This window comes from Epinephelus fuscoguttatus, linkage group LG16 (assembly GCF_011397635.1).
Source record: "Epinephelus fuscoguttatus linkage group LG16, E.fuscoguttatus.final_Chr_v1".
In the NCBI taxonomy this organism is placed as follows: Eukaryota; Metazoa; Chordata; class Actinopteri; order Perciformes; family Serranidae; genus Epinephelus; species Epinephelus fuscoguttatus.
In genome coordinates, this window is record NC_064767.1 from 27,592,248 (window position 1) to 27,606,598 (window position 14,351).

At 38.7% G+C, this 14,351-nt stretch overlaps 1 protein-coding gene across 2 annotated transcripts; it reads left to right on the forward strand.

Moving 5' to 3' along the window:
• The first annotated feature begins 923 nt into the window (after window positions 1–923).
• On the forward strand, window positions 924–14,021 carry eif2ak2 (eukaryotic translation initiation factor 2-alpha kinase 2). Of its 2 annotated transcripts, XM_049601102.1 has the most exons (22): window positions 924–1,052; window positions 1,199–1,283; window positions 3,190–3,316; window positions 3,395–3,468; window positions 3,571–3,720; window positions 3,841–3,964; window positions 5,015–5,073; window positions 5,192–5,311; window positions 5,400–5,540; window positions 5,623–5,827; window positions 7,436–7,573; window positions 7,928–8,026; window positions 8,930–8,992; window positions 10,152–10,238; window positions 10,790–10,848; window positions 10,994–11,113; window positions 11,211–11,342; window positions 11,429–11,633; window positions 12,257–12,424; window positions 12,764–12,865; window positions 13,193–13,255; window positions 13,513–14,021. In XM_049601102.1, the coding sequence occupies exons 2-22, from the start codon at window positions 1,276–1,278 to the stop codon at window positions 13,645–13,647; spliced, it is 2,379 nt and encodes a 792-aa protein (XP_049457059.1). In that variant the 5' UTR covers window positions 924–1,052; window positions 1,199–1,275; the 3' UTR covers window positions 13,648–14,021. The 2 variants fall into 2 exon arrangements, with proteins under 2 accessions (XP_049457059.1, XP_049457058.1); XM_049601101.1 differs by lacking the exon at window positions 924–1,052 and having other exon boundaries at window positions 1,065–1,283.
• Window positions 14,022–14,351: the final 330 nt, after the last annotated feature.

Here is a 14,351-nt window from a genome sequence, read left to right on the forward strand (position 1 = left end):
GCTAATCATTTCTTAATGATCTCAATTGACATTGAGATCGTTAAGGAAAAAATACTATAATAAAATGAATAAAACTAAGGATTATGATACCCTTTGACGTCTCCTGTCATACTTGAGTATTAATTTCTTAAGACTTTTTAATACAGAGCAAACTGCAAAGCAAATTGCACTCTATTGATCATTCTCATTTCATCTTCCCCTTATTTGTTCAATTTTTCAGTTCATGAATTAGCTTTAAACCAATCTGGAAATCCATCGGTAAAAAAAAGTCTATAAACACAATGACTGAACAAACGTTACTATTTCTGTGTGCACGTTTTGTAATTAACAACATGGTTATCGTAGATTAGCTGGGCTAACCGTTAGCTGTTAGCTTTTAGCCGTTAGCGGTGTCTGTAACTCAGTAACATTAACTCAATAAACGGTCCGTGGCGTGAAATTTTTTTTTTTCCAGCGGATGTCTTAGTTACAACATGATTGAGCTAGCAAAGCAGTTTTGTGTTGCTATGTGTGGTATTTATTCAGTTTTGAGAAATCACGATGTCTAGAAAACATCAGGCTGCAGCTGACAGGGACAGCTAACAGCCTAGCAGCAAAGCTAACATCAGGACGTCATCTGTTAAAAGCCTCCCGTTGTTGGATACGACATGAAACTACTCCAGTTAGCTCAATCATGTTGTAACTAAGACATCCGCTGGAAGAAAAATATTTTTTTAACGTTGATGAGACGCAGTTTTGGGTGGAGCGGTTGCCATGGACGCGGAGCTTGCTGTTTCTGTACCTACACATATCCTGGGGACACCTGCACGTCTCAGCCCCTCCCCCTCCATTGTGATTGGCTAAAGCGCAGCATCTTCAAACTCAAAGTCCCCAGTCGTCTTTCACACAGGGCTGCCGACAGATTCTACAATGTAAATTGCAGAATTGGTCTTGAGAGATTAGCTTGAAACTGACTAAATACCGCCATCTACAGGCTTTATGCGACATTTAAGGTGGACCGAGAAATTCCAATCAGAGAAGCGGAATTGGAAGCCAACTTCAGCCTCGTGCAGGTGAGGCTGAACCGAAATTGAGCCCAGACATAAAGAAGACGTGGAAGCAGAGTTAAGATGAAAACGGAAAAGATATAGTTTATATTCAGTTATTTGCACTTTGTCTGTAATGTGAGTTGACATTGCGTCGTTTATAATGGACACAGCTAAACTGAACGAGTATGCACGGAGCAAGTGCTTGGAGCTGAAGTATGAGGACGTTGGATGTGTTGGCCCTGGTCACATGAAAACGTGAGTTGCATTGATTCTTTACGAGCTGAAAAGTTACTGCGGTCAAGCCAGCCGTGATTCGCTTGACTGTGGGTCAGACTGCAGAGGACAAGATCGAGGATATTTTGCCGAACTTTGACGTAGAATAAAAAACTTGGTTTCCATTACTAGTCCAAGATTCATATACCGCTGAACTTAGTACTTCCTAGATTACGTGCATGAATAATATGAAGTACTTTTACTATGTGGTTTTCGAGTAATCCTGTGTCAAAATCCTTAATAGAGGATAAGATCAAGGATACCAAGGATCACCCAACTTTGATGTGGAATAAAAAACATATTTTCCATAAGTAGTCTATGATTCATATACTGCTGAACTTTGCACTTCTTACACTACTTACTTGCATAATATGAAGTAGCTACTTTTACTGTGTACTTTTCCAGTAATCCTGTGTCAAAATCCTGACCAGATCACAAGATTAAGGATATTTCGCTCAACTTTGATGTGGAATAAAAAACTTACTTACCATAAGTAGTCCAAGATTCATATACCCCTGAACTAAGTACTTCCTAGACTACTTGTATGAAGTACTTTTACTGTGTACTTTTTGAGTAATCTTGTGTCAGAATCCTTAACAGAGAAAAGAATAATTTTTTATTCTACGTCAAAGTTCGGCAAAATATCCTTGATCTTGTCCTCTGTTAAGGATTTTGACACAGGATTACTCAAAAAGTACACAGTAAAAGTACTTAATATTATTCATGCACGTAGTCTAGGAAGTACTTAGTTCAGCAGTATATGAATCATAGACTACTTATGGAAAATATGTTTTTATTCCACATCAAAGTTGGGTGAAATATCCTTGATCCTATCCTCTGCTAAGGATTTTGACACAGGATTACTCGAAAACTACACAGTAAAGTACTTCATATTATTCATACTTCATGTTATAACCTGCTGTTACCACATTTAAACCACACACACACACACACACACACACACATACACACACATTGATGTAATATTAAGTCAACAGTCAAAACTGAGTTGAGATATTATCAAGTTCATATTATTTTACTTTAGTTTATCAAACTTAAGGTTAATCAGGCACTTCCTGAAGCCACCAAGATATTCTTCTTCTCAGTGGTCGTCTCCCACATCACATACTGTCTGATAAGTTGGTCTAATGCACACTCCACAGCAATGAAACCACAAACAAGCACTCAAACCGTTACACAATAAACCTTTCACATTTCATTACTACCATATTCTGAAGAAGTATGAACCACTGAGCTGGGAAAACCTCATCATTTATAAAAATATTTGTCTTGTATAAAAAGATAATGCATGGTTCAGCACCTCCTCCTCTATCTGGCATCGTAACCTTCAGATCCACTGCTGACAGAGCCACTACAGAGGCAGCTAGGGGAGACTGCACGATCCCACTGAGAAAAACTGCATTCAGCCAGGCCGTTTTTTCATCAGTGGAATTCAGTGCCACAAACAATCAGAGAGTCTCCATCATATCACTCATTTAAGTTTAATGACAAGAAATGACTTCTAGACATCCAAAGATGTGAACACTGATACCCGTAATATTTAACTGTAACATGTGATAGTGGATTTTGTCTGTAACGGTGTTATATGTGATCTGTTTTTCTAGGATGCCTTTTTACAGCTGGCGAAAGGACAGTCAATGAAAACTAGCCTTCCAGCTAATTTGGGTGCATTTACATTTGTTAAAATGTTGATTACTGCACACTGTGCCTTTCCTTAAATATATATATTTTTTTAAAGTTAATAAATACACCTTTGGGGATGCTAATCCAGTGTGCAGGTTTATGTCTTTGTAATGCAACCTCCGTCTCACTACACTCTCTCATTATCATTTTGTCTTTTAAACACAGTTTAATCATTCCTCCTCAGATTTACTATCAGAGCAGTCCTGGGTGGTAAGGCGTATCCTGATGGTGTGGGGAAGAGCAAGAAGGAAGCCAAACAGAACGCAGCAAAGAATGCTCTGAGAGTCTTGTTTGGGAAGCCAGATGACTCTGTAAGATTTTTACATCTCTTTATTGTTACACAAGCTGCACCCCAATATCATAATACAACTCAACTTTTTGTTTTCAAGCCTGGAGAGGAGAAACAGAGTGGTGCATCAAGCCAATCAGAAGAGAAATTGGATCCAAAGGTGTCGGACGTCTGGTGAGCACAGACAGCCACAGCACATTGTTTCTGTTTCATTATTCTGATTCTGTTGGATTATGACATGTTTTAATTCTAATCCGATTTGTCTTGGTGTTACAGTGATAAGATAAGGAGCGTGAGTGTGAGAACCAAAGACGAAGGTCTTACAAAGACAAATTTCATAGGAATCGTCAACACCTACTGTCAGAAAACAAAAAACTCCTCTGATTACATCTTAGAGAAAAAATGCGGCCCACCTCATAAGCCTCAGTGAGTATTACTGAACATGTTTAACCTGAATAGACACCACAGACACTTTTTAAACTCTTCATTGATATGAGAGAGAAATTTTAACATGATGATCCAAATATTTGCTCGCTGCCTACACAGATATTTCTACAAAGTAGTGATCAACTGCCCTGTGGGTGAGGGCAAGAGTGTCAAGGAAGCCAAACAAAATGCAGCTCGCCTGGCTTGGTCTGCTCTTCAAGAACAGTCAGACTTGGACAGCAAGGTATTTAATATTTCCTACTCCCTTTGAATAGTCAAATTAACACTCAGTTGGCAGTTCATTAGGTTAACCTAGCTAAAAGTCGTGCTGCTATAAACTCTACCTTCGTGAAGGTTCAAATGTTCAGTTTTTGTTTTAACTGTTTTAGAGAGGTGATGATTCATTGTAAAGGATGCAGTTTGTGATGCTGTTGATCTGTATTGCATTATACAAAGAGGAGTTTCTGTCCTAAAGCCTACCCTCCTGATGTAATGGAATGAATACAATGTTTGAATGGAAGGGTCATATTGAAATTTTAGGTGTGCTGATGGATTCACGTTGTCAACTCATGCAGCTCATGTAGCATTACAAGTAAACTTTCCGCCTTAAGAGTTGCCGGCTGTCAAGCCCAGTGAATTAAGTTATTTTTTTTCTTAGTCTACAGCTGCTGCGAGAGGCAGCAAAACATCCTTTCATTTTGTAGTTATAGTTAACTCATAAATGTAAGACTGTGTCTGTTCCACGGTATAAACGATGGTTACAAAAGCCTCAAACCAGCCACAACTCAGCCCTTAGCAGAGTGACCATCTGCTATTGACCAATCAACAGACTGCAGTGTTCACAGCTCCACCTTTTAGTACCAGATCTGTGTGCTAGGTACCCCAACAGAGGGCTGACCAAAAATGGGGACGGTATGGAACGACTTAATTGGTACTATCCACCACTTTTCACATTGGAAACTGAAAAAAACATGCGTACCGAACTGACCTGAACTGTACCTGACTGGGCTTTAGAAACACTTGTAAGTACAACACAAAGAAGTACAGCCATGGGTAGTTTGGCAGAGAAGCAGACATTTCCTCCCAGATGCTTCCTGATGCTTGTAAATACAGCACCAATGACTACTTGCGATCTCACCCCACCTACAGAGGGAGTCACTCCAAAAGACTATATACTACTTGGCTAGTCTGATGTGGATTAGACCTTGTCTGTCATCTTTCTTAAATAATATACAACTTAATAATCAGAGCAGGGTTCTTGATTTTAAATCTATTTTATTATTTTATTTCTAAGGTTGCTGTCAAAGACAAGAGTATTGGAAGTAGTCAGAATGAGACATCCACCCAGTCAAGGTATGGAAAAACAACATTATTTAACATGTGTGTTTTATACTAGTGTGGTCTTATAACTCTCTCTCCCAATAACCTATATATAATCAAGAAGACACCTCTGTGTTTTTGTTCTCAACAGGTTTACCTCAGACTTCGATCCCATGGAGTGTCTTGGCAGTGGAGTCTTTGGGTGTGTTTTCAAAGCAAGACACAAACTGCTGAACAAGTTTTATGCTGTAAAGATTGTCCGCTGTGAAGAGTAAGTACGCAGTAGTGAGGTAACAGTGTGCAGTATTTGTGCCCGTATTTTGTTTACTGATGCATTTTCTTATTTTCCTGTGGATCAGGAAAGCTCTTCAAGAGGTGGAGACATTGTCTGACCTCCACCACCGTAATATCATCAGATACTACACATTTTGGATGGAGGATTCAGGATACCAATGGGACATTTCAGCTGGCAGTTCAGCTTACACTGTCAGCTCTTTCAAGTAAGTGGCATGCACTTACCTTATTTACCTTTTACTTCAGGTTAGGTGAGTGTTAAATCATTTTCTCTTCTTTTTTTTCTAGGCCTACAGATAAGTCATCGTCAAAGTACCTCTATATTCAGATGGAGTTATGTGACACCAAAACACTGAGAGTGTGGATTGATGAGAAGAACGCTCAGCCTCTGCAAGACTCCAAGAGAAGAGAAGAAAGTCTGAGAATTGCTCAGCAAATAGTCAGTGGAGTTGAATATGTTCACTCAAAGAGGCACATCCACAGGGACCTTAAGGTGAGACCAGACTCTGCGGTGTGTGGCTGAGGCAGAGTTTATACAGAAGTTACCTGTATGTAACTTCAGGTATGTGTATGTATGTCATTATGTCATCTGCCAAAACCCTGAGACAGATCATTGCGAAAACCAGTAATGAAGCCTGTCAGAGGGCAGAGTACTGAGAGTTGGTCCTGGTGCTCACTGGTAAAGGGTAGCAGAACTACAGTTCCCAGTGTGGAGGGGATGAAACCTTGGCCATAGTAGTATATATTTTAGTCTTACTGCAAAAGTAAGGCCAGGAGCATCATGACGGATCACCATATTTTCTCCCTGTTAAGGTCAGGAAGAAGGCACTGGATACACCAGACTAGCACTGAGAAGGCTCAGGAAGAGCTTCTACCTTCAGGCCACAAGGATCCTAAATGGAGGCACTGCCTAAGGACTCAATCACACAGAAAGTGTTCTAGCAGCTGGAGGGGGTTGGAGGCGGCTTTAGCAGCTTTTTGTAATTGTTTTTAATGAGAATGAAGCTTTTTGCTCACGGTTTTTGTGTTGCAACACGCCTCGCGTTTCTGCACTCTAGGCACCTCGCATTTTTGCCAGAGCTCTCAAGTTGAAAAAACTTCAACTCGGAGTGGAAGAGCGCCCCACGTCATCTCTTTTGTCATCACCTTTTTCCCATTGTCCAGTTGGATGATTTTAGAGGTGGGCCTTCTTTGGTGGTCATGACATGTTTACAGTTGTGCTACTGAGCTATATGGCTCGAACATAGACAGCAGGTTGTCAAACTGCCCCGAGTCCTACTAAAATATGCCTGGAAACGGTCATCATTGAGGTCAAGCCCCTGGACCAACTGGTGGTACTCTCCGTGATCCACCCTCTTTTTTTTAGGGTCTCATGTACCCACACAGATGTCCGTTTCCCTGTGCTATTTGCCCACAGTAATTATTATCTGGTTACTAAAAATGTTGACGCAAAGGGTACTTGCTCCAGCTCTGGTTGAGGGTGAGAGGCGTCAACATTTTAGTAACTAGATACTAATTACTGTGGGGAAAAACAGGTAGATTGATTACATGGGAAGGTTTGCATAAGAACGTGATAATGGGTGGTTGCCTGGCAACAATAAAAAAGCACAGCAAGTGTGTGTTTTTTTACTTGTGGCATTCAATTTTTTTAAAAAGGCATTGCGGTGTGTGATTACATAAGACTGCCCAATTGTATACATGTATTCATTATTATGCAATCTTTTTTTACGCATTAATTGAAGGAACTGACAGGATTACATTTCACTGGAATTGTTTCTTGCATGGTTTTATGATTGAGCCATTGATTGATTGATTGATTCTCAGGTGGTTCTGTGTAACAAACCATCTGGTGTATTAGGCTTGATCCTGCCCCAACAAGTCCCAAGAGGCGTGGAGTGTAGTAGATAGTTCAGTACAGCTGAGACGTCTCTCCTTGTGACCGTAATTCTCAACTAGTGAATCACCTGACGTTACGTTCAACCTAGTCTTGTTACTGTCCATTATAAACTCTTAAGTTCACTAGTTCATGTGTTGCTGCCCATTGTGTGAGGAGCTTGATGTTTATTTATTTCAATTTCTGTTTTTGCGTTTCGATGGTAAGCCTGAGAACATCCTGTTTGGACTGGATGGAGAAGTGAAGATTGGGGACTTTGGTCTGGTCACCAGGGATGCTGATGGAGATGTTGTGATGGAGAGAACAGGGTACAGAGGAACTCCAACTTACATGGCTCCTGAACAAGTGAGATGATCTTTGCTGACAATAACTTTTAAGTGTTGTATATTTTATTGTTTTAACAAACACGTCCAGTTAATGGTCTTAATTAACAATACTCCTGGATTTCCTGAAGCTCAGCCTCACTTTACTGTTGGCAGTGAGAATAGTAAAACCAAAAAGTTTACATCAACCACGTAACAACTTTTACGCAAATCGAACAAAATAGAAATTAAATGTCAAAGTTTAACAGTAAAAAGCAGATTTGAAAGCTGAAGATTCTTTTACCTCATGAGCATAACTACTTAATCTTTCATGATGATTAACAAAAGTATAGGAAGTGCCTATTGTCAATACTGTGTGTTTATTCTATCACAAAAGAGGAAGAAGGCCTATGACCGAAAAGTGGACATATTTGCTCTGGGGTTGATATACCTGGAACTCCTTTGGAAAGTCTCTACTGGCCACGAAAGAGGAGAGGTGAGTCTCTGATAGCATGAATGCATTCATCAATACTATAATAAGCCAACAGACAAATTCTATATCATAAACACAAGAGATTTGCACTCAAATTCAGCTATCAGAAATAATCAGTTATATTATTGTGTGTGAAATATTAGTAATATTTCACACACATAAAAACCACATAATCAAGTTTTTTTAAGACTACTGACTACACAAACAGCTAATAAACAGACAAATAAATGATGAATGAGCACAATAAATATAACAGGCAGACTGCAGGTTAAATTTAGTGGATATCTTTCCTGTGGAACAATTAAAATCAATATATTATTTAAGAATTGTTCAGCAGCTGAGAGTTTGGGAAGCATGGAGGAAGTTTTGGAGGCAATTCAATATTGATTCAAATTTTATGGGAAATCCTACTTATGATCTAACGCTCAGTAATTTCTCTCCTAAATCTAGCATCAACCCCTCTAACACATGTAATGTTTCATCTGATGATTCCGATGGTTGAGGGGAAGCTGTGCTGGAAGGAGTGGCAATCAATTCTCTTCTGGATTTCTTGGGCATTTTCAGATATTGTTGAAATACCATTTGGCTGCTCAGCATGAATAGATCAATCTCTGCTGGATCTCCATCTTTTTCCCCCTGCTGGCCCTTAAAAAGGGATGGAGGCATTAATTGCCAGTTTGTCCATTATTGTCTTTCTTCAGTCTCTGCAAAGCATTTCATAAGTCGGAAGTCAGAATTCTCTGCAAGAAACGTTTAACTACACTTCAATTAACACTGTGTGATGTAATTGAAGTTTGTTTGATTTTCTTGTATTTGCAACATTGATCATAGCATTATTTGAATTATTAGTACATTTCAGGCTAGCCAGCATGTTCTCTCATCTTTCTATCTCCTCATGGTTACCAGGTTTTGGATAACGCCAGACATCAGAAGCTCCCCAAATGGTTTGCACTGACTTTTCCCAAAGAGGTAAATTACCATATTTTATTATCCGAACTAATTCACGTGCCTCATGAAGCAGTATTCCCCACAGGGTGCAAGTTTGTCATGAAGGTCCATCAGTTGTCCATCTCTAAAGCCTCAAAAGATGAAAGTCTAAACAGGACTGCAAATAATGTCAAATATTTCCAAAGCGTGTACTGTATGTAGGAAATACTGTGGAGTGGAGCATCAACACTATTGTAGCATAACAACAATTATTTCAAACCAAGTAGTTCGATTTGACAAGAGACATTCCATGAGTGCTGGTACAGAGCTCAACATCACTGGGACTTCTAACTATGTAGGTACTAGGGCTGGGCGAAATAGACAAAAATGCATAGCTCTGTATTTACAGGCAGACTTGTGATACACGATATATATCTAGGTATTTTCTACGAAATGGGCTACATGTTTTCAGTTGCAAGACAAAGCCGCATTTGAGATGTCACAAGCACTTTTATAAAAACAGACTGTGATCAAAATAAAATGCAGAGACAGATTTTTTTCCCTGTTTGAAGGGGGGGTTAAAAGGTAATTTGCCATGGCAAAGAGACACTTTGTCCGTGTCATACACGTCTTGTATATGAAACATCTGTGTTGTACATGGTAAATGGACTGCACTTGTATAGCACCTTTCTAGTCTTCTGACCATGCAAAGCACTTTTACACTATGAGTCACATTCACCCATTCACACACACGTTCATACACTGGTGGCCGAGCCTACCATACAGGGTGCCACCTGCTATTCAGTTTTAACACACTCACACACCGATGGAACAGCTGTCGGGAGCAATTTGGGGTTCACTGTCTTGCTCAAAGATGCTTCAGCATGCGGACTGGAGGAGCTGGGGATTGAACCGCTGAACTTCCAATTAGTGGACGACCCACTCTGCCTTCTGAGCCACAGCTGCATTTTTGTCGCTGCATTTTTTAAATCAGATCTGTCGCCTGCAGACAGGCGATGTCTCAATGTCACAACTACCAAGAAGAACAGCAATGCACTATGATCCACCTCACACACAAACTAGCAGCGCAGCGCTGGATTGCAGCACAACAGCACTTGCTCTCTGTGATATTACTTAAATGACAGCATTTACTGTTGTTGGTACAAAGATCTCCGAAGCAGTTGTTTTTTGTTTTTTGTAGAACCGAATCATCAAGTCAATGCTGCGTGAGAAGCCAGAGGACCGGCCTGAAGCAAGTCAACTGAAGACAGAGCTGGAGAAAGAAAATGTAACTATTTATCACCATGAATTGTGATCAGTCACAGGAGCATACGGCAATCTGTCTCTTGTGATGTCTGTGTTTTAATTCAGTGATTTGTTATACTTTTATTAATATACTTTTATCCATATTTGTAGGGAAATGGTTAACGTCATGCACTGATATAGCACTTCAACCTGAACTTTATCTCAGACACCAATGGCAATGGATGGAAGTTGGAAATTCTGTCTTTTGCAAAAAGCCACATGCAGACAGGAGCAAAAATCATTAACAATGAAATTATGAACAACCTAAGGAGGACCCATAATTTTTAATATTATGGGTTTTATAATCAAGCTTTGAAACATGAAATCAAATTTTATATTGATTTATAGAAGGAACTTTTTTCTTTAATACACATCTGTGTAGTTTTTGTACTAAATAATCATGTTCCAGGTCTTTCCCCTGTCCACAGTTGACATGTTATTCTATGCTGGAAATAGTTAAATGTATATAAAGCGATGTCACTGATGTGAACTACACATTATATGTCTCTTATAAATCTATTTTATTCTTTTAAGGATGCTGTCAAGGACAGGAATATGGGAAAGAGTCAGAAGGAGTCATCCAACCAGTCAAGGTATAAAAATAGGAAAAAACTGATTTGCATTGTAGCATGTGTGTTTTATACTGATGTGGTCTTAAATCTCTCTCCCACTAACTGATATACAATCAAGAAGACACCTCTGTGTTTTTTGCATAAACAATAGTGTTACTCTCAACAGGTTTACTTCAGACTTTGATCCCATGGAGTGTCTTGGCAGAGGAGGATTTGGCTGTGTTTACAAAGCAAGAGATAAACAGCTGAACAAGTTTTATGCTGTAAAGATTGTCAGCTGTAAAGAGTGAGTATGCAGTAGTACACTTTCAGTGTAGCTTGTGCAATATTTGTGCAAAGACTTTGTTTACTGATTTATTTTCTCGGCTCGTCATTTGGATCAGGAAAGCCCTTCGAGAGGTTTGGACATTGTCAGACCTCCACCACCGTAATATCATCAGATACTACACATTTTGGATGGAGGATTCAGGATACCAATGGTATTCTGAATCATCTGACAGCGACAGCTCTGTCGAGTAAGCCCTGTGCACTTACCTTTAATCTGAACTTTTTATTTAAAGTTAAACGTGGGTGTGAAATCATTTCTCTTTTTTTTTTCTAGATCTACAGATAAGTCATTGTCAAAGTACCTCTATATTCAGATGGAGTTATGTGACACCAAAACGCTGAGAGAGTGGATTAAGGAGAAGAACGCTCAGCCTCTGCAAGACTCCAAGAGAAGAGAAGAAAGTCTAAGAATTGCTCAGCAAATACTCAGTGGAGTTGAATATATTCACTCCATGAAGCACATCCACAGAGACCTTAAGGTGAGACCCTCACCACCATTTCCTAGTATAAGTGAACACATGATTATTCAAGGTATTTTGGCCTTTTGTACTTTATTTGAGAGAAGGGGGTCCTCCTCAGGACATTGCTGTTAGATGGCATGCACTGTAACCACTTGGCTACCAAGGTACCCAAATTCTGGGTCATTTTTAAGGCCAGTATTCAATTGATTTACATTAAATTAAACAGAACAATAATAACAATAACAATAACAATAATAATAATAATGTTAACAAATGCTACTTGAATAAATGATTTTACTCACTTTTTGGGGGTCTACGTTGAGAAAGCAAGACAGAAAATGTAACGAGAAATTTTAAAAGAGACACGGAGAGGATAATGTTGCAAATAATTTATTTTTTATTCCTAAATGATGAAGTAGATAAACACAAGGCCATTTTATGATCATTTATCTAATCAAACTGAACAATTTCCCAGTGAAATCCACTGACTGTTAAGATTTGATTCTGGTTTCATCCACAGGTTAAATTAATTAAATTAATTCCAAGCTCTAAGTTCACTAGTTCACGTGTTACTGTGTCCATCATGTGAGGAGCTAGATGATTATTTGTTTCAACTTCTGTTTTTGCTTTTCAACAATTAGCCTGCAAACATCCTGTTTGGACTGAATGGAGAGGTGAAGATTGGGGACTTTGGTCTGGTCACCAGAGATTATGGCAGCACTGATGATGATGATGATGACGATAATGACTCTGCTGTGAAGGAGAGAACAGGGTGCAAAGGAACCCCATCTTACATGGCTCCTGAACAAGTGAGATGGTCTATACTAAAAATGTCTTTTAACTGTAGCATTGTTGTGTTATTATTAGTTATGTTCTCCTAATAGGCATAATCAAGTAGACTACCTCTGTACCTCCCACACTTATAATGCTCCTGCATTTCCTGACACTCAGCCTCACTTTGCTGTCGGCAGTGTGAGCAGTAAAATCAACACTTTAATGCAAACATTTTATAACATTACACAACATTGTTTTTAAACTTCTTTAACCTCATGAACATAACTAGTGAGTCTAGCATGATTATTCAAGTGAGGATAACATCAGGCTGCTCCAACACCTTTTACCAATATTGTGTTTTTATTCTATCACAGAGGTCAGAAAAGCCATATGACCGAAAAGTGGACATATTTGCTCTGGGGTTGATATACTTTGAACTCCTTTGGAAACTCTCTACTCTTCATGCAAGAGCCGAGGTAAGTCTTTCATGAACAGAACATAACATTGTGTGTTACTATTAAAGTTGCCACTACGATGTTACCATAATATGCAGGCTTTTGTCTGCTATAAATATAGAAAACACCAGCTAAGTAAACACTAGTGGGTGATATCTGTTTCGTATGTACTGTAGCAAAAGCAGTGTACCATAGATAGCAGATAAGATGGAACTCTATTCATATTTTAATGTATTTAACTTGTCTTGTAATATTTTGGAAAATTCAACAAAGCATTATTTTAATTATAATTACATTTCCAGGTAACTAACATGTTTTTTCATCTTTTTATCACTGCATGGATACCAGGTTTGGATGAATGTCAGAAGTCAGAAGCTTCCTGAAGAGTTCTCACTGACTTTTCCCGAAGAGGTACATAAAAATATTCCTGTTATCCTAACTGATTGATGAGGAGTTAAAACAGGGCTACTGCTGTCTGTATGTAAATAATGTCAAACATCAAGCAGCACAGATAACAGTGTTTTGAGAAGAGATCAATCTCTGTCAAAGTTTGTCAAATATGTCAGAAATACTGTCAAGTGGAGCTTCAGCTATATTGAAATGCAACAGCATTTATTATTGTTAATATAAAAATCTTGGTAGCAGTTGTTTTTGTTGTTTTTTTGCAGGACCAGATCATCAAGCCAATGCTGTGTGAGAAGCCAGAGGACCGACCTCATGCAAGTCAGCTGAAGACAGAGCTAGAGAAGTGGGCGCTAACATTCAACTCACAAAATGTGAGTCAGGAAAATGCAACATACTGATTGTCACAAGGATTTGTCACAAGTCTGAGGAGTGTATGAAATGATGTCTCATCTGTGATTTAATGCAGTGATTTGATATACTGTATTAAGATGATGTGTAAATATGAAATGTGATTAATATTTGTGGGAAAATAGTTATTTACTGCACTTAGACACAATTAAAGAGCAATCTAAGAAGGGGACCTAATATTATCAGTTTTATAATCAGTCAGAATGAAACATAAAATCAATTTTATTGTGATATAAATAAAAGTTACTTTTACAGTAATTCACACCTGTCTTGTTTTTAATGCTTAAATGTATTTAAAGAGATGTAACATTACATCCTTTGGTTAATATTTTCAGTTGGAAACCATTTAATTTCTGAAGGCAGAGCCCCCGTTTGTTATGTTGTTTAGTTTGTTTGGTGGTTTTTGTTTCCCCTTTGCATACATTCATTATTAAAAACAATGGGAAATAATGTCAACACTTCTATTTTATTTCAAGAATTCATTTAAGTTTTGTGAGAAGCTGCTGCACCTGCAATGCACTTGTAATTCAGTCAGTGAAACTACAGCATTACAATTACATGTAGTTACATTTTTTGTGTGAAAGACTCACAGTTCTCTATCGACAAGGCCCTTGATCATTGGCTTCAAGCTTAAGGGGAACCAGACTGAAGGTAACCTGAACCACACACTCGTGGGCAGGCAGCATCATAATTA